Below are 21,886 nucleotides of genomic sequence, written 5' to 3'. Positions count from 1 at the left end.
AGAGAGTCGAGTTGCAAAGCAGAACAACGAACACAGAGGTTGGACCGTCGGAGGGCTTTCACGGGTCAAATTCAGGTTGATTTCGAGTTGCCAGGTCAACCCAAACCCGACCCGATTTTTAAACGGGTTGGAACCTTGAACCCGAACCCAACCCTGACCCATATGGCAAATGGGTTGACCCAAATCCAAATTTTTTTGAATCAAGTTCAGGTCAAATTTTTGATCGTGTTAAATTTTCACACCACTACTGGCCAAGTGCTCTCCTTGTTTATTACCTACCATCAAAACTATTGGACACTTAGTCTTATCGATTTTCATTTGTACCAATGCACTGTAACTCATATGGAAGGAAAGGAGCTTTTGTACGAGCTGTGTCTGCAATACATGTGAGAGGAACAAGTGTTGTAAATTTTTGTTTTAGAAATTATGGATGGAAATGAAGTCAATGCCTTAGTGGGTCCTTTCATGATTTTGTTATCATCTACATTATAATAGGCTTAAAAACAAGAATTATCATCGCTATTGCTTCAGGTTTAAAATTAATAAAAATTATTGGCATAACTTTAAGCATTCAAACTTATTTAATATAATATAATACAAATAATATAAGACATTTAATATAATATTTTAATGATATTTTATTTTTACGGACTCTTTACCTGTTCTTGTTATATGTTTATATTTTTGAGTAATGACATCCAAATGGGCAAATTTTATTGGAGACTTAAAAAGCGAGACTTACAATTATTGAAAGTTTAGAAGAAAGATTCCATCTTCCTACCACAAAACATTCATTTGCATCTTCAACATGATGTAACCTTTTTTTTATTTTATATTATACAATTTTTAAGTCCATCTTTTCATGATAATTAACTTTCTTTTCATTAAAGCCACTCAATTCTTCATATTTCATTGGTCCTATTACGAACTTTCATCATTATCCATCCCACTAAACATTGAAGTTATTGGAGGTTTAAAGTAATTTTTTGTGTGGATTTGACATATTTAATAAATTTAATCTTTTTTTTTTCAAATAAAATAAATTTATTCTTAACTTGACCTCTCCTAACCACTCAACATTCATTATGTCATCTTCTCGAAATCATCTCCAATCCTCATTGAAGCTTCATTGATTCTTTAGTTAAGGGTTTGCAAATGGCAGGAACAACTTCTTTGATCATCTCCAGCCTATTGACTTCCTTGAAACAATTATACCACATTATGCCTAACACTACTATTGCATCTTCCTCATCATCCATAGCACAAGAAGATGTTACTATTGCCCAAGTTAATTCGAATCGAGAAAGATTAACGGAGGATTTGAGCCGATTGTCGAGAATGCTACAAAGAATTCAAGCAGTCCTTCATGATGCCAAGGAGAGGGAGATCAATGAGAACGCCACCCAGTTGTGGCTCAGCGAGCTTAGAGAAGTTGCTTATGATGTTGAAGATGTCTTGGATCAATATGATTATCAAATTATCAGAGCAGTAGTTGAAGCAGAGCCTTCTCTAAAGAGGAAACGAGTAGATGATGATGATATTTATGGCTGCCAGGTATGTCTTCCACTTCCACTCCTAAATTCAATTAAAATTCTAGTTATTAGAAAGTGAGTGGATATGTTTATCAATATGTTGATTATGCATGAAAACTATTATTAGGTGTCACTACCTCCCTCTAATTCAATGAAAATTCCCATTTCATGCGACATGACCAAGAGCATCATTGAGATCATAAAGAAATTTGATGAGATTGCACATGATAGAAAAGTTCTTCATCTTAGTGAAAAAGAAGCACAAAGGAGGCCTCCTTCCAATAATGTTATAAAGAGGTCACCAACAAGTTCTCTTCAGCTTGAATATGATGTTATTGCAAGGGAGGATGAAAAGAGAAAGATAATTCAATTGTTAATGTCTCATGCAGAGGCAGACAACATTGTAATTCCCATTGTCGGCATGGGGGGTGTGGGAAAGACAACACTTGCTCAACTCGTATACAATAATCCTGTGGTATGCCAATATTTTTACTGGAAGGTGTGGGTGCATGTCTCTGAAGAATTTGATGTTCTAAGAATAACACAACAAATTGTGACATCTATTTTGGGTTCATCCAGACACAATGATATTTATAACTTAAATGATCTTCATTGTCTACTCAAGAAGACTCTATTTGATAAAAAATATCTTATTGTCCTTGATGATATTTGGAACAAGAGATTAGATTTGTGGGAGGCCTTCCAAGCACCCTTTTATGGTACTGGAATGGGAAAGATTATTATAACAACTCGATATATGCCAGTTGTTGATATCAGGGATAGTGTGATCGTACCCTTTGCATTCGAACCACACGAGCGGAATCCTTTCGGAGACCCACAATAACTAGAAAGGAGATATGTTCTTCATTAGATTTTGATGAATTGAGGAACATCCCCAAATATGTGAAGCATATATTCATAGAAGATGAAATGGCCGATCAAATTCTTTCACTTGGGAATATAAGAACACTTTACATTTATGGATCACATCATTTCTCTATGGTGGCACATCATCAAAATAGATGGTCTCAGATTAAATTCTCTCATATGGGTTGCTTGCGTGTTTTGAGATTACATGTACGTTATCTTGAATGCAGCTCTGAATGCATAGATTCAATAGGCTACCTGCAACAACTTCGTTATCTCTCTATTGATGCACAGAAAATTCATATGACAGAGACCTCATTATGCAGCCTTTACAAGTTACAAACACTAATACTCAAATCAAATTATATAAATATGCTACCCCATGCAATGGAAAAACTTATCAATTTACGTCACTTGATGATTAGAAGCAAGAATCGAGCATTGGTGCCGAAATCGTATTTCGGGAGTAAAAATCTCATTTCTTTTAGTTTTAATGAGGCAAGAAATAAATTTGATGCATCAACGTATCACATAAAAAGAGATGGCCTATATTCTAGCATTAGATGGTTGAAACCCCTAACAAATTTACAAAGAAGTCTAGAGCTTTATGGGCTTGGAAATGTGGTTGATCATGAAGATGCAAAGAATGCCGATTTGCAAAGTAAGCCATATGTCGAGAGCCTAACACTTATCTGGAAATGTGATGATGAATGTGCAAGGAATGACAAATCTATTCTTGAAGGCCTCCAACCCCACACAAACCTTAAAGAGTTAACCATAAAAGGCTACAATAGTAGCAGCTTCCCAAGTTGGTTTGGAAATCCCAAGTTCTCCAATTTAACAAAAATAAGGTTGACAAATTTCTACAGCAATGAAGAATGCAAGTTTCTTCCTCTGTCTAAGCTACCATCTCTCACATCACTTAAAATTATTGATAATGACGGGATAACTAGAATAGGGGAAGATTTTTGGTGTTATAATGCCTCTCATGATTGCCCTGAGAATTACTCTACAAAGGCTCATGTGGGTTTTCATTCATCTGAATATCTGACAAATAAAAGCTTACTTGAAAGAAAAGAGTGTCCAATGGTGAAGAATGGATATTTCTCAAGCCTCAAGTGTTTACACATATTTTCTTGCAAAAACCTGCAACAAATATCAACCTTCCCATCAAGTCTTGAGATAATTTATGTTCAATCCTGCAAAAGTCTTGAATATATTGCACTTCCTTGTAGCACAGAACATCTTTCCAGGCTTCAAAAAGTGAAAATTTATCATTGTGACAATCTCAAGTCAGTGATCAACTTGAACACTCTTCTTGGCACTCTTAAAGTTTTGAAGTTAGTTAATTGTAGTCAGCTCGAGCCTGCTTCAAACGAAGACTTTGATCATTCATTTGGGAGAGTTTCATTTGAAGAAGGTTTTGCACTTGTATTTGAATGTCCAGGGATGAGAGAGTGGTGCCAATGGCATGGTTTCACTTATCCAGATAAGGTACGTATAAGAAATCATTTCAATGCATAATTTAGTCATATTAATTCAACTATTTCAATATAATTTAGTCATCTCAATTTCAATATTTGTGCTAACAATTTAATTACTTTTGGGGCACTATCATTTTTTTTCTGAATTAAATTAACAATCTTAATAGTCAAAATATAATTTATAAACTTTCTAAAATCCAAATTAATTATTGAACCCTTAGTTTGATATGAAATAAAGTGCAAGAATTTTAAACATGCTTCCTAAACTACTAATTACATTAATTCTGTATAAAAAAAAACTCAAATGTAGATTCTAACAGTATTCTAACATTATTAACTATTACTACTTATATTAATTAATTGTGAATAAAAAACTCTAACATTATTCTGATGATTGGGTTGGCACATCATATCTCCTTTATATAATAAGCCATTCTAAAATAAATCATTTAAACAGTATTTTTTTTCCTTACATATTCAATGAGGATCTTAATTTGGACTCATTTGATTGGCTGCATGGTAGTAAAAAATTTGTTTAAAATAAAAAAATCATAAAAAAAAAAATGCAAAATCAAAATATAATTTCTAAACTTAAATTAACAAATTTAATTAATGAATCTTTATATAGTTTTATTATGAAGCGTAAGAATTTTAACATTGCTATTACTTATATTAATTACTAAAGTATTCTAACATTACTAATTATTACTATTTATGTGCCATAAGATATAACTGTTATTCTATTTTAGCAGTGCTACTACTTATATTAATTAACTTTAACAACAAAATCTTTCTCTTATTCTATTGGTTTGCAGGTTTCAAAAAGCCGTAGGCGTTCGCGATTTGTGGTATGTGTATGAATTTTAAGCCTGAAAATAAATCGTTATCCATAAAAAAAATGTCAAATCGATGAGATCTATGTTGTAATTAATATTCAAAATATAATTTCTAAACTTAAATTAACCAAATTAATTAATGAATCTTTATATAGTTTGATTAGGAAGTGTAAGAATTTTAACATTGCTACTACTTATATATATAATTTGATCATGGCTCTGCTAGGGTTACGGCTTTTTCGTCCCAGCCGCCGCCTCTTCTTCCCCGTCTGGTAAGAGATTTTTTTTCCTCTTTGCTCTTGATTTCGTGTATGGCGGCTTCTCGTATTCGCGATTCTGGTTTTCTGAGCGGAATAGCGACTCCTATTTCGTTCAAGGATGCGGTTTCTGGTACTTCGTCATCCTCTTTTCCTGCTCTGAATTTTTCTTCCCTTCGAGGCTTGCCGGCGTTGTTTATTTCGGAGGATGAAATTAGGGCGCTTGCTAAACCTTTTGAGTTCTCTTTGGTTGGGCGTTTTCCGGGGCAGAGACCCTCTGTAGAAGCCATTCGGAAATTTTGTTTTAGTTTAAAGTTGATTGGGGAATTTTCAGTAACTGTGCTCAATAATCGGAATGTTTTGATAAAACTTGAGAATGATTTTGATTATTACAGAATTTTTTCCCATAGATCCTATTTTGTTCAAAATTGTTATATGAAAGTGGTGAAATGGACTCACCATTTGGACGTTGAGTTGGATTCTCCTATTGTGCCGATTTGGGTTTCTTTCCCTCTTCTTAGGCCCCATTTATTTACTCCTAGAATTCTCTTTGGTTTAGCCTCTCTTTTCGGTCGGCCCCTCAAATCCGACTTGGCGACGGCTTCTGGGTCGCGGCCGTCGGTAGCTCGTATATTGGTTGAGTTGGATGTTACCAAGAAACATGAGGATAAGTTATGGGTTGGATCTGTGGAATCTGGGTATATTCAAACGGTTATATTTGATGAAATTCCTACTTTTTGTAATCATTGTAGTTCTCTAGGACATTCTAAGGATGCTTGTCCAATTTTGCACCCGAATTGTAATGTGCCTAAAACTGCGATAAATCGTTGTGAAGCTCCGATGTTGGAGGAACCTGTTGTAGTTGATGCTCAAAATGAAAATGTTATGCTTGAGTTGAAGGCGTTGGAGTCGGTTCTACCTGTTGTTGATTCTGATACTGATCAGGCTATTAAGCCATCAGGTGGTATTTTGTTGGATAAATCTATGGAGGATACTGTACTGGTGGAAAATGTGGTTGTGGTTGAGGCGGAAACTTCTTTGTCACCAAATGCTGTGCCTTTTTTTCCTTTATCTGTCGTAACTGATCATTTGGCGGTGAATGAGGCTATTTCGGTTGACATTCTGGAGCCGGATTACAATGGGAGGTTGGTTTCTAATGTTGTTTTGCAGGAGTCGGCTCCTACCGAGGGAGATGGACTGGTTCTGAGGGTTGAAGATGATGTTGCGGTTCGAAATCAGAGTAATGGTGATAGTTTGGTTTCGTTGGTGGGGGAAATAAATGCTAATATGGAAGTGCAGGGAATGTTGGTTAATTCTCAAGACTTGGTTACTGTGCCTGTGAAACTAATGGAATCCCAAAATGTTTTGGGTAGTAAGTCTGAAATGGTTGTTGGACTTCAATGTGACTGGTTAATTAATTCCGCGGAAGAAAATTCGGGTTCTGAATCTGTTTCAGAGTCTGATTATGAGTTGAAGATGGTTCCGAAGAGATCTTTGAGGGGAGATTGCCGTGGGAAATTTTGGAAACGTGGAGGTAAAAGAAGATGATTTGGTTTGATTATCTTTATTTTTGCAGTTTTTCCGGTGGGTTGTTGCAGGGCGATGATGTGGCTGGGGCTCCCCTCCTCGTTGATTTCCTTGTGGCAATCGTCGGTTTCGTTATCTTCTGGATGGTCCTTGCGAGGTCTCGAGGATGTTGGATGCTCTGGCTGATTGCTGAGCCCTTATTTGGATTGGTTTTATCCTTTTTTGTGTTTTGGTTCTTAAGCTCATAGGTTTAGTTCTTAATTGTTGTTAGTTTACTGAGCTTCTGTTTTGTGTGACTTTGTAACCTTCTTTTGATTAATGTTATATTATGTTTTGAGAAAAAAAAAAAAAAAAATATATATATATATATATATATATATATAATTTGATTATGAAGTGTAAGAATTTCAACATTGCTAGTACTTGTATTTATTAACTATGAATTACAAATTCTAACAGTAATTCTAATGCTTTGCAGGATTCACACAAGAACTAGTGCGATGAGGTATGTTTATGAGTTTTAAGCTTAAAAATAAAATTGCCATCCTTGAAAATTTAAAATCAATGAGATCTATATCTTAATTAATATTCAAATTATAAGTTCTAAGCACCAATTAACCAAATTATTTAACAAATCTTTATATAGTTTGAATATGAATTGTAAGAATTTTAACATTGCTATTACTTATATTAATTAAATGTGGATAACAAATTCTAACACTAACTCTAATGGTTTGCGGGCTCATATGGATGCTAGATTTGTAGGAAAGTGATACATGTATGAATTTAAAATCAATGAGATTTATAAATTTGTAAGCTTCAATCAATGAAATTAAATAAAGAACCCTTAGTTTGATATGAAATCAAGTGTAAGAATGTTAACATTGCTACTACTTTAACTATGGATAACATATTCTAATGCTAATACTTTCATTCTAATGTTTTGCAGACTTCTAGTATTTGAAAGAGCAAATAATCAGAAGTATTGGAGCGTACTAAGTCTTGCGGTCCTTCCTATAATAAGCCTTTCCTAAATATATCGTTGTAAAATAAATATTTTTGGTATGGTGGAAGTTGTTATTTTCTTAAGTGAGACTATAATTCCTCTTTATAAAGAGGTTTAATGACATGTTATTATTTAGCAATAACAATAGTCATAGCAACTTAATTGGATTTTGTAAATAAGTAGTATGCTAGATGTATTCATGGATCATTTGTAACCATTTCTACTTCTTATTTTGTTCATTTTAATTTATTTATATTTTGATATGAATTTAAAATCGATTTTTTGTCTTGTAATTTGCATTGTACTAACTCTCACAAGAAGTACTATATTTATATTTATGGTTAATTTAGAATAATTTCTATTTTTAATTTATTTAATTTATGTTTTGATATGAAATTAAAATAAATTTATGTCCTCTTAGTAGTTAGAAAATAGAAAATTGCTTGCTACAAGAATCATTCTCTTCTATTTTTTTAAATTTCACTTCATTAGTATTCACAACACTTTTGATGGCCTGTTGCTACAGTTTAAACACCCACTAATTTATTTGCAACAATTTTAAAAACCGCTGCAACTCCGCTATGATTGCATTTGCTGCAAAGGCTATAGCAACAATTTCATGAGTGTTATTATAGGAAGGCTTTAGCAGCGCTTTTAATAGCAACATTTTTAGCAGTGATTATATATATATATATAATATCAAAGAAATCAAATTTTGTGATCAAATTATAAATATCAATAAAATACTATACAAATATAAATTGAATGAATATTAACAAGATATAAATCAACAGTTAAAGAGTTTTTTTCCCAACACGAAAAATAACTTTTTCCCTTCCTCTAGGTATAAGACCAAAACAAAAATAAAATTACGTATCCATTTATATGTCTTCCAAACCATCCATGACATCTCATTCATTGGTAGACTAATAATAAGAAGATTCAGCTATAGAAGTTCTGTCCATAAGCTATAAAGAAGTTAGTCATTTGTTGGATATTATAGCCATTGCATCTCTAGTAGAGATTAAGCCGAGCTAAGGAAAATGAAACAAAGTAATACTACACTTTCTTAACAATATAAGCATTGATCACAGATATAAAGTACTAGAAACAAAACCAGAAGTCGATCAAGGAAAAATTACATTTAGTTGAAATCATCACTAGGGAAGAAGAAGAAGACATGAATATTGGACCTTATCATGCACCAAAGAAGTAATTACAAGGTAGATTTAAGTGAAGTATTCAGTAGAGAATTTCAACGCATGAATCAGATGCAAGCTTCATCATCACCATATGAAATATTGAGATATGATAAAGACAAATTTGTTCATATTCTAATTTTCTTGGTGAAACTATTTTTTTTTATCAACTAAAATTACACCAAACAACCAATGCACGTTGTGTTACATTGTGTTGCACCAAGAATACAAGTAATTCCAAAATGGAAGAAATAATGAGGACTCAATAAGAAGATGAGGCATTGATGATATTAGAAGTCATAAAACAAGATTAGTGTAGCAGTTTTCTATGAACATCCATTCATGAATTATCTTGGTAATGGCAGCTGTGGTTGCTTGAGAAGCTTCAAACCATCCAAACATGCTACATCATTATTATTTGAAATATATATATATATATTTCATAGCAACTATATGCAACCGATGGCTAAATTTTGATCGTTATCATCTCTCTCAGAAATTCTTACTAGAAACAGTCATCAATAGCACACTACTGCATGATGTGTATGTCATTAAAAGAAATCCACTTTAAATCTAATATTTAAATAAAGGAGAAAAATAATATATCCAAGGTTCATGTTCTATTATGTTTTTTGGCATGAGGCCTCAATAAAAGGAGCTGTGAAAAAACATAAGTTATTTATAATCTTTTAGCAGTGATGAAATTTTTTGCTCATACCAATTCTTTGCGTCAGTTATAAAATTGCCATTAATAAGTACTGCAAAAATCTCATATTTTTTGTAGTGTGAGTGTGAGTGAGTGAGTGTGTTTGTGTGTGTGTGTGTGTGTGTGTGTGTGTGTGTGTGTGTAGTGGCTTAGCGCCATAGCTCTGAACTTCAAAATTAAAAATAATAATATTATTTTACACTTTTGAATTATTGTACTCTCCCCACCTGTCTCTAATGTAGAAGATGATCTTGGCTTCCTCTATGCTAAGATTAGATCTAGGAAAAATAGAAACACTATTATAGAAATTGCCTCTCCTTTGGGTCTACACACCTCTCATCAGGATATTGTGAATGCTTTGATTGATCATTTCAAAGATATATTTAATGTTCATAACCCTATCAATTAGAGATTTTACAATATTCCTGTTGGCAACATGGTTCCTCCTCACCTTCTTGATGCCATTGTAGTTCTAGTTACCACTGAGGAGATTAAAGTTGTAGTTTTTGATGCGGTTTCTTCCTCAGCTCTAGGACCAGATGGTTTTTCCTCTGATTTTTATCAGCAAACTTGGCATATTACTAGGTATCAATTATACAATAATGTTAAATATTATTTTTCAACTGGTTACCTCTTTAAGGGAGCTAAAGCTCCTGCCATTAACTTTATTCCTAAGGGCACTCATGCCACCAGTATTTCTAATTTCAAGCATATATCACTATGCAATATTTTCTATAAGATTTTTGCTAAGCTTATTGTGAATAGATTTAAGATTACCTAACATTTTATTATTCATGAGAGTCAGTCGGGGTTCATTGCCAAAAGGTGTTCTACTGACAATATTATCCTTGCTTATGAGGTGCTCAAAGAATTTAAAGCTTCACAAAATCTCATTTGTGCCAAGCTAGATATCAAAAAAAGCCTTCGATTCAGTCTCACATGTTTTCCTACTTAACAGATTAAAGCAAAAAGGTTTCTCGAACCTTTTTATTAAATAGATTAGGAGCTGCATTTCTGAGGTTCATTTCTCTATTTGCCTTAATGGCTTTTTGGAAGTTTTCTTCAATTCCTCATCAGGGCTTCATAAGGGATATCCATTCTCCTGATTGATCTTTTGCATTTTCATGGATGGGTTATCCTCTTCCCTGCATAATTAAATACAACCCTCTTTTATGGGACTAAATCATAATAATTTTTTTGCCTCAAACATCTCATGTATGCAGATGACCTTCTGGTTTTGGAGTTGCTTCTTTGCATAATACTGCTTGCTTACAGAAATCTCTTCAATAATTTTTGGATTCCACTGGTCTGCTCATGAATCTGATTAAAAGCTCTATATTCTCTAAAAATGTTGATAGTGCTGATGAGATTACTATCTCTCTTGGAATCTCTCAAGTTGATTCCTCTCTTGATTACCTAGGGCTTCTTATTGCTTCTAAAAGATTGAATTTCACTCACTTCAAACCCCTACCGAGCAGAATTTTTGCTCTACTTGAGGGTTAAAAAGTCAAGTTTCTTTTTTTTACATGATGAATTTAGTTTTTGAAGTTTTCTATTACTAATATGCTGTCCTATTGGATTAGAAGGTCTATAATACCCAAAGCTTGCTAGAAAATCATCTCTAAACTTTGCTCAAAGTTTTTATTTCATGACAATATTAAGGAAAAAAAGTTGCACCTAATTTCTTGGAATTTTGTGACTATGCCAAAATGTAAACGCGGTTTAGGGCTTCCTTCTTTTGATTCTCTTTATCATAGTGCGACTTGCTCTTTTATTTAGCATATGTATAACTCTAGCACTAATTTGGCCAATTGGTCTAAAGATAAATTTGAATCCCCTTGGAAGCTGCCTCGTTCCTTTTCTTCCAAACTTTGGAAACTGATTTTTCATACGACTTAGAGAATAAAAAACTCCATCTGCTATCCATTGCTCCCAATTATAATTAATCTATTCTTTGGGACCCATGGTGCAAAGGTTATCTATTATCTAATTTTTTCAACTCCAATAGGCTATCTCATCTTTCTATAAATGAATTCATCATAAATGGGCAATGGTCTCTTCCAGATTATCTTCTAGATTGTGTTAAGGATACTATTTTGGATATAAATATTTTGGAGCAACTGGCTTTGGCCTGGGATGGCTCCTCCAACCCGTCGTTCAAAAATTTTACTATTCATTTCTATTCTCATTTGGAGGATATTGATTGGTGTAACTTAAGTTGGCATACGGAGTACTCTCTTAGGTTTGTATGTTATGCTTGGATGACAGTTTTGGGAAGATTAAAATGTGTGAATATTTTAATTAATAGGGGAATTCCGGTATTCCCCTCCTGCTCCTTTTCCCTAAGTAGTAAAGAATCTCAAGCCCATCTATTTTTTGAATGTAACTACACCTTCTCGGTTCTATTCGATTTGCTCCATTTGCTTGGCAAGTTTTAGCTTAGGCTAGGCCTAATCTTTTGCAAACTTATGATTACTTGGATAATTTACAACATTTTTATCGGAAGGAAAAATATTTCTATTTTTTCACTGTCACATGTGTTGTTTACTATCTTTGGAGGGAAAGGAACAAGATGAGGTTTTCTACATTCTGGGAGAGCCCGACTGCTATTAAAGCAACTATCATTTATGTTATATGTGCTAAAACTAAGAAGTGGACTTTTTTGGATTAGATCAATGACCTGTTTTTGGAATGTTTGGGTTGATGCTTGCAAAATTTCTTGGTTGTTGGTTAGTTTTGATGTTTTTGTTACTCTAGACATTGATGGGCATGGGTATTCACAATACCATTCTTTTCTTGGATGGCCTTGTGGTAGCCTAAGAGTTTTGTTGAATGGTTGTTTTTCTCTTCCTTGGGGCTTCTGTGATGGTCCTGCTACCTTTGGTCTTGGCCTGTGGCAGCCAGTGCTCCACCGGCTGCAGTTTTTTGGATGTTTTTTTGTCTAGATTACTTGCAAAATTTATTGGTTCTTGATTGAGTTTGCTGATTTTGGTTATCTGAATAATGATGAGCATAGGTCTACGCCATACCATTCTTTTCTTGGATGGCCTAATGGAAACCAAGGAGTTTTGTCGAATGGTGGTTTTTCAGTTCCTTGGGGCTTTGTGATGGTCATGCTGCCTTTTGTTTTTGGCCTTTAGCAATCAGTGCTCCTTCGACTACAATTTTATGGCTTTTCTCTCTTCTTGAATGGCGACCTGATGCCTTTTGGGGTGTTGATATTTATTTTTTCTTGAGTCCAAGTTTTACTTCCTTTTGGTCTCTTTCTATTTTTTTGGGGCTTCGGGGGTATAGTTGATTATTATACATGTAATATTCCTACCGTAGTTGTTTTGCAATCTTTTTTTGTTATTAATATACGGGCATTTGCCCTAAATTTTCCCCCAAAAAAAAGTTATCACATTTTTCTATTACAAAACCTTTCATTTGTACCAATGCACTCTTCGTCACATGGGAAGAATGTCTGACCTATGGAGATCGTGCGTGCGGCTTATTGGTTGAGCAAATTTTTTCCTTCCAGGCAGCTGATATTTGAATCCCCTAATTGTTTAAAAAAAATTTATGTATGAGCTGTGTCTGCAATGCATGTGAGAGAGAGAGAAGTGTTCAATTTCATATTATTCAAAATTTTTATTTTCATAATTATTGATAGAAATGCAGCTTTCATTTGGCAGAACTTTTTTATTATTTTTTTAATCATATATAAATTTTTTACTAAAAAATAATAATAATAATAATAATAATAATAATAATAATAATAATAATAATAATAATAGTAATAATAATAATAAATAAATAAAATGAAAGACCTCTCATATTTTGTATTTTGATTTAATGTGAGTTTCATTTGTCCAATTAGTTTTATATTATACAATTTTTATGCCTATTTTAATTAAAGTCACTCAATTATTCATATTTCATTTGTCAGATTATAAACTTTCTTCGTCATCACAACAAACCTTAGCATTATTGGAGTGGAGGCTTAATATTTGAATATGATCAACTTGAAGCATATTCAAAATTCTTATCATTAAAGTCTCACTCAAATATTTAAATTTAATCCAAATGGGCAAATTTTATTGGAGACATAAAAAGCGAGACTTAAAATTATCTAAAGTTGAGAAGAAAGATTCCATCTTCCTACCACAAAACATTCATTTGCATCTTCAACATGACGCAACCATTTTTTATTTTATATTATACAATTTTTACGTCCATCTTTCATGATGATTAACTTTCTTTTCATTAAAGCCACTCAGTAGTCCATATTTTATTAGCCGATCGTAATGTTTCATCACCATCCACCCCCCTAAACATTAAAGTTATTTGAAGCTTAAAAGCAAGATTTTTTAGTAGATTTTTTTTTTCTTTTATGGGCTAATAAAATAAATTTATTCTTAACTTGGCCTCTGCTAACTACTCAAAATTCGTTATGTCATATTCTCTAAATCATCTCCAATCCTCATTGAAGCTTCATCGATTCTTTAGTTAAGGGTTTGGAAATGGCAGGAACAACTTCTTTTATCATCTCCAATCTATTGACTTCCTTGGAACGATTATCCCAGTTTATACCTACCTTTACTTCATTGGCTACATCTTCCTCATCATCCATAGCACATAAAGATGTAACTTTATCCAAAGTTAATTGGATCCAAAAAAGATTAATGGAGGATTTTATACGATTGTCGAGGATGCTGCTAAGAATTCAAGCAGTCCTTCATGATGCCGAGGAGAGGGAGATCTATGACAAGGCTATCCAGCTCTGGCTTAGCAAGCTTAGAGAAGTTGCTTATGATGCTGAAGATGTTTTGGATCAATATGATTATCAAGTTATAAAAACCCAATTAGAAGGAATGTCAACAACAGCTAAAGAAAAGCTAGAACAAGTGGATGATATTGATTTTTTTGGCTATCGGGTATGTCTTCCTCTCGTAAATTCAATTAATATTCTAGTTATTAGAAAGTGAGTGGATATGTTTATCAATATGTTGATCATGCATGAAAACTATGTTCAGGTATCACTACCTCCCTTTAATTCAATTAAAATTCTCATTTCTTACGACATGGCCATGAGGATCATTGAGATCATAAAGAAATTTGATGAGATTGCAAATGATAGAAAAGCACTTCTTCTTAGTGAAAAAGATGCACCTAGGCATCCTAGGTGGCCTCATTTTAATGATTTTATAAATAGGCCACCAAGTAGTTCTATTCTACTTGAATCTGATGTTTTTGGAAGGGAGAAGGAAAGGATGAAGATATTTCAATTGTTAATGTCTGATTCAGAGAAGGAGAACATTGTAATTCCCATTGTTGGCATGGGGGGAGTGGGAAAGACGACACTTGCTCAACTTGTATACAATGATCCTAAGGTTTGCCAGCATTTTAGCCCAAAGGTTTGGGTTTGTGTCTCCGAACAATTTGATGTTCTGAGAATAACAAAAGAAATTTTGTCATCCATTATGGGTTCATCCAAGTACAATTATTGCAATAACTTGAATTATCTTCAATGCAAACTCAAGGATGCTCTATTAAATAAAAAATTTCTTCTTATTCTTGATTATGTCTGGAATGAGAAAGCAGATATATGGGAAGCCTTACGAGCCTCGTTTTCTAGTACAGTAGTGGGAAAGATTATTATAACAACTCGATCTATGTCAGTCTCTCACATCATGCAAACAGTGTCCCCACTTCAGCTTGAATGCTTGCATGAAGAGGAGTCATGGTTTTTGTTCCAAAGGCATGCTTTCCATGGTTGGAAGCTTGATCAACAATTAAAATTTGAACAAATTGGGAGGAGAATTGCTGAGAAATGTGGTGGATTGCCTTTGGCTTTAAAAGTTATTGGTGGATTTCTACGAAATGAATTTATGGAGCAAACATGGAATGATGTGTTAAACAATAATTTATGGGATCCCAAAGAAATTATTTTGTCTTCAATAAGGATAAGCTATAATTACTTGCCATCATATCTTAAACCATGCTTTCTTTATGCATCTTTGTTCCCAAAGGGTCATTACTTTGAGAAACTAGAGTTAATAAGAATGTGGATCGATCAAGGTTACATTCAGCTCACAGAAAGAACAATTTTATGGGAAGATATTGCAGTTGAATACTTTGAAGACTTGGTGAGAAGGTCATTCTTTCAATGCTCAAAACATAAAGGATTTATTTTGCATGATATGGTGCATGATTTTGCTCAATCTGTAACCAAAACTGAGATATATTCTTTATTAGATTTTGATGAATTCAAGAACATCCCCAAAGATGCAAAGCATATATTCATAGAAGAAGCAATGGCTGATCAAATTCTACTTCTTGGGAATATAAGAACACTTTACATTTATGGATTACATTATTTCTCTAACCTCGCACTTCATCAAAATAGTTGTTCTAAGATTATATTATCCCATATGGTCAGCTTGCGTGTTTTGAGATTTCATGCACCTTCTTTTAAATGCAGCTCTGAATGTATAGATTCGATAGGTTACCTACAACAACTTCGTTATCTCTCTATCTATGTCAGGGATATCTATATGACAGAGAACTCATTATGTGGCCTTTACAAGTTACAAACATTAATACTCGAATCAAATTATATAAATTTTCTACCCCATGCAATGGGAAAACTTGTCAACTTACGTCACTTGATGATTGTAAGCATGAATCGAGCATTGGTGCCGAAATCATATTTCGGGAGTAAAAATCTCCTTTTTTTTAGTTTTAATCATAAGGCAAGAAATGAATTGGTTGCATCTACATATCACGTGAGAAGAGATGGCCCATATTCTAGTATTAGATGGTTGAAACCCCTAACAAATTTACAAAGAAGTTTGAAGCTTTATGGGCTTGAAAATGTGGTCGATCATGAAGATGCAAAGAATGCCAATTTGCAAAGTAAGCTATATGTCGAGAGCCTAACACTTATCTGGAATTGTGGTAAATATGATGAATGTGCAAGAAATGATAAAGCTATTCTTGAAGGCCTCCAACCCCACACAAACCTTAAAAAGTTAACCATAGATGGCTACAATAGTAGTAGCTTTCCAAGTTGGTTTGGAAATCCTCACTTCTCCAATTTAGCAAATATAAGGTTGAGAAATTTCAAATGCAAGTTTCTTCCTCTGTCTAAGCTGCCATCCCTCACGTCACTTGAAATTATTGATAATAAAGGGATAACTAGAATGGGGCAAGATTTTTGGCATTATAATGCTCCTCTTGATTGCCTTGAGAATTACTCTATAGAGGCCCATGTGGGTTTTCATTCATCTGGATATCAGACATATAAAAGTTTTCTTAAATGGAAAGAGAGTCCAATGGTGAAGAATGGTGATTTCTCAATCCTTAAGTGTTTACACATATTTCATTGCAAAAACCTGCAACAAATATCAGCCTTCCCATCAAGTCTTGTGGAATTTTTAGTGGCATCTTGTGAAAGACTTGAATATATTTCACTTCCTTTTAGCTCGGGACATCTTTCAAGGCTTCAAAAAATAAAAATTTATCGTTGTGACAATCTCAAGTCAGTGATCAACTTGAATAATCTTCTTGGCACTCTTAAAGTTTTGAAGTTAGCTAATTGTTGCCAACTCAAGCCTGATCCAGACGAAGACTTTGATCTTTCATTGGGAAGAGTTTCATTTGAAGAAGGCTTTGCACTTGTATTTGAATGTCCAGGGATGAGAGAGTGGTGCCAATGGCATGGTTTCACCTATCGAGATAAGGTATGTATAAGAAACCATTCCAATTCATAATTTAGTTATATTATTTAGCTTTTTCAATATAATTTAGTCATCTCAATTTCAATATTTGTGCTAACAATTTAATAATTTTGGGGCATTGTATCATTGTGTTCTTATTTAAATTAATAATCTTAATGCTGAAAATATAATTTATAAACTTTCTAAAGACCGGATTAATTACTGAACCATTACATAGTTTGATATGAAATAAAGTCTAAATTTTTTAACAATGCTACCCAAATGCAGATTCTAAGAGTATTCTAACATTACTAACTATTACTACTTATATTAATTGTGAATAAAAAATCTCTATCTGATTGTTTGCAGGATCGGACGGTTCTTATGGCTATGCTTCAGGATTGGGTTGGCACCTTCATTTTCTCCTTTCTATAATAAGACTTTCTAAAATAAATCATTTAAAAGTATTTTTTTTTTCTTACATATTCGATGAGGATCTTTGGACTCATTTGATTGCCTGCATCTATAGTTTGATTAAAAATAAAACAGTCATCCTAAAAAATGAAAAATCAAAATATATTTTCTAAACTTAAATTAACCAAATTAATTAATGAATTTTTATATAGTTTGATTATAAAATGTAAGAATTTTAACATTGGATTGCTTCTATTAATTAACTATGAATAACAAATTCTAACACTAATACTCGTGGTTTGTAGGAATCTGACGGCAGCTGTTCCGACAAGGTATGTGTATGAATTTTAAGCTTGAAAATGAAATCGTCATCCCTGAAAATTTAAAATCAATGAGATCTACATTTTAATTCAAATTAAAACTATAATTTCCAATCTAACATTGATAATTTGATTCTAATGATTTGCAGAGTCGGAGTTGGCGCTGGCGCAGCATTTTGGGAAAGGTTGTGTTGTAATTCACTTAGCCCTACCAAAATAAATCATTTTAAAATATTTATTTTCGATATTATTGTATGAATTTGATTTTCTTTAGTTTAGTTTAATTAATTTCTTTTATTTTCTTTAGTTTAGTCAAATTTCTGAAGTGCTGCTCTTAAGCTACTAGTAAATCTTGAAATTGCATGCTCGTTATAGAGGTCAAAGGCAGTGATGTGAATTTTATATTGGCATGTTGAACACTTCCATTGCATGTTTTTTCTTTTAGAAAGACTTAGCTCATATGCTTATGTAAAATTAAAATATAATTTCTAAACTTAAATTAACCACATAAATTAATGAATCTTTATATAGTTTGATTACGAAGTGTAAGAAAGTTTAACATTGCTATTACTTATAATAATAAATTATGAATAACAAATTCTAACACTAATTCTAATGGTTAGCAGGATTCTGACAACAGCTCTTCTGACGAGGTATGTGTATGTAATTTCTAACCTTCAATTAAAAAAAAAAAATAATTAACGAATCTCTATATGTATAGTTTGAATATGAAGGGTAAGAATTTTAACATTGCTACTACTTATATTAATTAACAATGAATAACAAATTCTAACACAAATTCTATTTGTTTGCAGGATTCTAATGATAGCTCTTCCGAGGAGGTTGATTATCTCCAAAATAAATTCATTGTATTATTTAACTTTGAATAACAAATTCTAACACTTATTCTAATGCTTTGCACTAACTGTAATGCTTTGCAGGATTAAAAAGGGATTTATAAATTTGTAAGCTCCAATCAATGGAATTAATTAAAGAACCCTTAGTTTGATATGAAATCAAATGTAAGTATGTTAGTTAACATTGCTACTATTTAACTATGGATATCATATTCTAACACTTATACTTTGATTCTAATGTTTTGCAGACTTCCAGTATTTGACCGAGGAAATAATCGGATGTGTTGGAGCTTACTAAGTCTTGTCATCCTTCCTATAATAATAAGCCTTTTCAAAAATATATCATTGTAAAATAATTATTTTTGGTATGATGGAAGTTGTTATTTTCTTATGTCAAACTATAATTCCTCTTTATAAAGAGGTTTTAGGACATGTTATTATTTAGCTGTAACAATAGTTACAGAAACATAATTAGAACATTGAATGATGTTGTGGAAGTTGTTATTTTCTTATGTCAGACTATAATTCCTCTTTTTCATGTTGGATTTGGTTGGACTGGCTATAACTTTGAATGGATACTTGAGAGTAATCACATAGTTTCTTAAAAGAATATTAATTTATTGATCCTTCTACTATTTTTTGAATGAGTTAGTGATCCCGATTTTTTGAATGGTTCTTTCAAATTGCAATCTTTTGTGGATGCCGTTTCTGGTTCTCCCTCAATTGTATTTCCTGAGCTCCGACAGTGTTCGTTTCGTGGTTTTCCCTCTTTGTGGATCTCAAAGGAAGAAATATTGGCTCTTGCGGTTCCTTTTAAATTTGCTTTGGTTGTGTTTTTTTTTCCTTCACACCAACCTTCGTTGGATGTAATTCGTAAGTTTTTTTTAACTTGAAGCTAAATGCCAATTTCTTTGTTATTGTTCTTGATCAGTTGCACGTTTTGATTAAGCTATCTAATGATCTTGATTATATTAGAGTTTTTTGTCTTGGGCATGAGAATGCATAGTATGTTCAAATGGTTCAAATGGAGAATTTTTCTTCATTTTGTGTTTCGTGCAAGTGTCTTGGTCATCTTAGGGGTGAGTGTAACGTCCACTCCTCTTTCTCATTGCTTATTCTGAAATCTAATGCTAATCCTGTTTTGTCTAATGGGATTACTTCTAATCCTTCTAAGAGTGAGGAAAATATTATTAGGAGTGCTTCTGCTGTTTTGAATAAAGATATCTTAAGTGGAAATGTGGTTGTTGTTCCTCTTATTGTTAACTATCTTAATAATTCTGATGGGAAAGCTATTGTTGAGAAGGACCATCCGCTAAATGTTGTTATTCCTAATTCTACTCTTGCTTTGTCTATTAATAATTTGGTGGTGGAAGAGGTTAATGCTGTGAAGGGGCTTCTGACTGCTGCGCTTTTGAGGGGTATTAGTGATCCGCTAGGTGTTAGTGGAGTGGATTGTGGGGTCTCTTCTCATTATAGGACCGATGTAGCTCCTATTGTTGGGTATAGTCCGTTGGTTGTTGTGGGGGCTTAGTTATCGATCATGCCTGTGTCTACTAATCATGTTATCCATGTGGGTGTTATGGAGGTATTGTAAGCTCATAATTGTTTACTTGATGTATGTTTTAGTCCCTTTTGTCTGATGTTGGAAATGAATATGTTGTTTTTATAAATTCTGGTGGTAATTGTATTTCTTCTAATCCTGAAGCTTGTAACTTTGTTGGTTCTATGGTTGCTATGGTTTCTGATGTGCATGTGGAATGTGTTAATAATGTTGTTGCTGCAGTAGGTTTGACCAGTAATTTGAGGGAGATGGAGAAGGTGCCTTGTGTCTATGATCCAATTGAGCTTATGTCTTCCAATGAATTGAAGGTCTTTTTGTCTTCAAATGTGCTGAAAACAGTGTGAATCAATCAGATTGGATGGATGGGTATGGTTCTTCGCCTTGTGGGAAAGTTTGAGAGGGTTTGGATGAGCTGTCGATGAAGGAGTTTCATGACTTATATAGTTTAAATGTGAGTAGTAAAATTCATAAAAGCTTCTCTCATGGTGGAAGTAAGTGTTGTAGGAGAAAATCGAGGAAGAGATAATCTTCTTCTAGTTAGCTGAATGAGTGCTGAGATTTTTTTTTTTTTCGGCCCGGCTTAGGAGATTTATTCTCCGTTTGATTCATGGTGGTTTTGATGATGTGGTGGATGTCTTGTAGACTTGTTTTTATGCTTGCACTTTTTTGTCCATCTTTGCCTCCTCTTTATTTTTTGCAGGAACTACTTTGTAGGATGCAGGATCTGGTTGTTGGTGGCTTCGGAGCTTCCGCTGGCTATTTTTTATTTGGTTTTGAATTGTTTTTGTAATTAGTTGGTTTTTGTGGCTCATAGGTTTTATTTCTATTGTTGTATTTTAGAGGGCTTTGAAACCTTTAATGATTCGTAATCCTATTTTGTTATTAACGCGTAGACCTCTTCCGTTGGAGCAATTATTTCGTCCGGTCAACCGAACGCCTTCGGAGGCCAACAACCACGTGCCACGTCACAAAAAACTCGGTATTGAGCACTCGGTATTGCTCGGTATACATTCGGACCGTTCGGTTTTTGACCGGGTGTAATAATTTCTCCTTCCGTTGGGCTTTATATATATATAAAAAAAGACACATAATTGAGTATATTTCCTTGGTCGAGCAATAAAACTTCTTCATAGACATTAAAGCTATTTGAGGTTCAACAGCAAGACTTAGCAGTTAGTGTCAGTGATTGTGTCAATGGTGAACTTCAACCTTGCTAATGACAATAAGTGTCGTTAGTGGCAATGTAAGACATCAAAGTGGTGTTGAGGCCAGGGAAGCATATATTAGTCTTGCAGGCTACGTCGGGCATCAACCTTGTTAGAGGTAGTGCCCATTAGTTTTATTAGTGTTGGGTGTTGGCGTTCATGTCGTTGACAGGTTTCATCATTGGGCTTATATATTTTGTGTTTGAAAGTCATGTTTTGGGTTAGTTTCATCGAAACCTTTTTTGTGGCATCAACTATTAAATTTTAAAGATGAATTATTTAATCATTCTGACAAAAAAAAAAAAAAAAACTACTTGATTGAACGGTTTGTATAAATATCCTTGATAATGTAATTTTCTTTAAACATTTAAATACTACAATAATATCAAAATCGAGCAATCATGAGCTTATGATA

At 33.3% G+C, this 21,886-nt stretch overlaps 2 protein-coding genes and 1 long non-coding RNA gene across 3 annotated transcripts in view; all 3 read left to right on the top strand.

Annotated features, from left to right (window-relative positions):
• Positions 1-1,572: 1,572 nt before the first annotated feature.
• On the top strand, positions 1,573-15,702 carry LOC110101298. Its single transcript, XM_028699134.1, has 7 exons — positions 1,573-2,316; positions 4,968-6,455; positions 6,575-6,712; positions 9,824-9,999; positions 13,886-14,330; positions 14,430-15,599; positions 15,652-15,702. Exons 1-7 carry the CDS (start codon positions 1,684-1,686, stop codon positions 15,700-15,702), a joined length of 4,101 nt encoding a protein of 1,366 aa, XP_028554967.1. The 5' UTR covers positions 1,573-1,683.
• Positions 15,701-21,886, top strand: part of LOC110101289 — a 23,129-nt gene continuing 16,943 nt past the window's right edge. The window contains exons 1-10 of the mRNA XM_020829128.2: positions 15,701-17,138; positions 17,484-17,519; positions 17,834-17,860; positions 17,998-18,033; positions 18,475-18,501; positions 18,664-18,717; positions 19,766-20,218; positions 20,332-20,574; positions 20,967-21,052; positions 21,160-21,259. Of these exons, the coding sequence (XP_020684787.2) occupies positions 15,711-17,138; positions 17,484-17,519; positions 17,834-17,860; positions 17,998-18,033; positions 18,475-18,501; positions 18,664-18,717; positions 19,766-20,218; positions 20,332-20,574; positions 20,967-21,052; positions 21,160-21,259 (2,490 nt within the window). The 5' untranslated portion in view covers positions 15,701-15,710. The remainder of the gene's footprint in view (positions 17,139-17,483; positions 17,520-17,833; positions 17,861-17,997; positions 18,034-18,474; positions 18,502-18,663; positions 18,718-19,765; positions 20,219-20,331; positions 20,575-20,966; positions 21,053-21,159; positions 21,260-21,886) is intronic.
• Positions 18,599-19,243, top strand: LOC110101305. Its single transcript, XR_003702285.1, has 2 exons — positions 18,599-18,870; positions 18,954-19,243. It is a non-coding gene; the product is annotated as an uncharacterized LOC110101305 (long non-coding RNA).

Source organism: Dendrobium catenatum, unplaced genomic scaffold, assembly GCF_001605985.2.
Source record: "Dendrobium catenatum unplaced genomic scaffold, ASM160598v2 fragScaff_scaffold_1220, whole genome shotgun sequence".
Taxonomy (NCBI): Eukaryota; Viridiplantae; Streptophyta; class Magnoliopsida; order Asparagales; family Orchidaceae; genus Dendrobium; species Dendrobium catenatum.
Note: the sequence above shows the minus strand (reverse complement) of the source record. Positions and strands in the feature narration are given on the sequence as shown.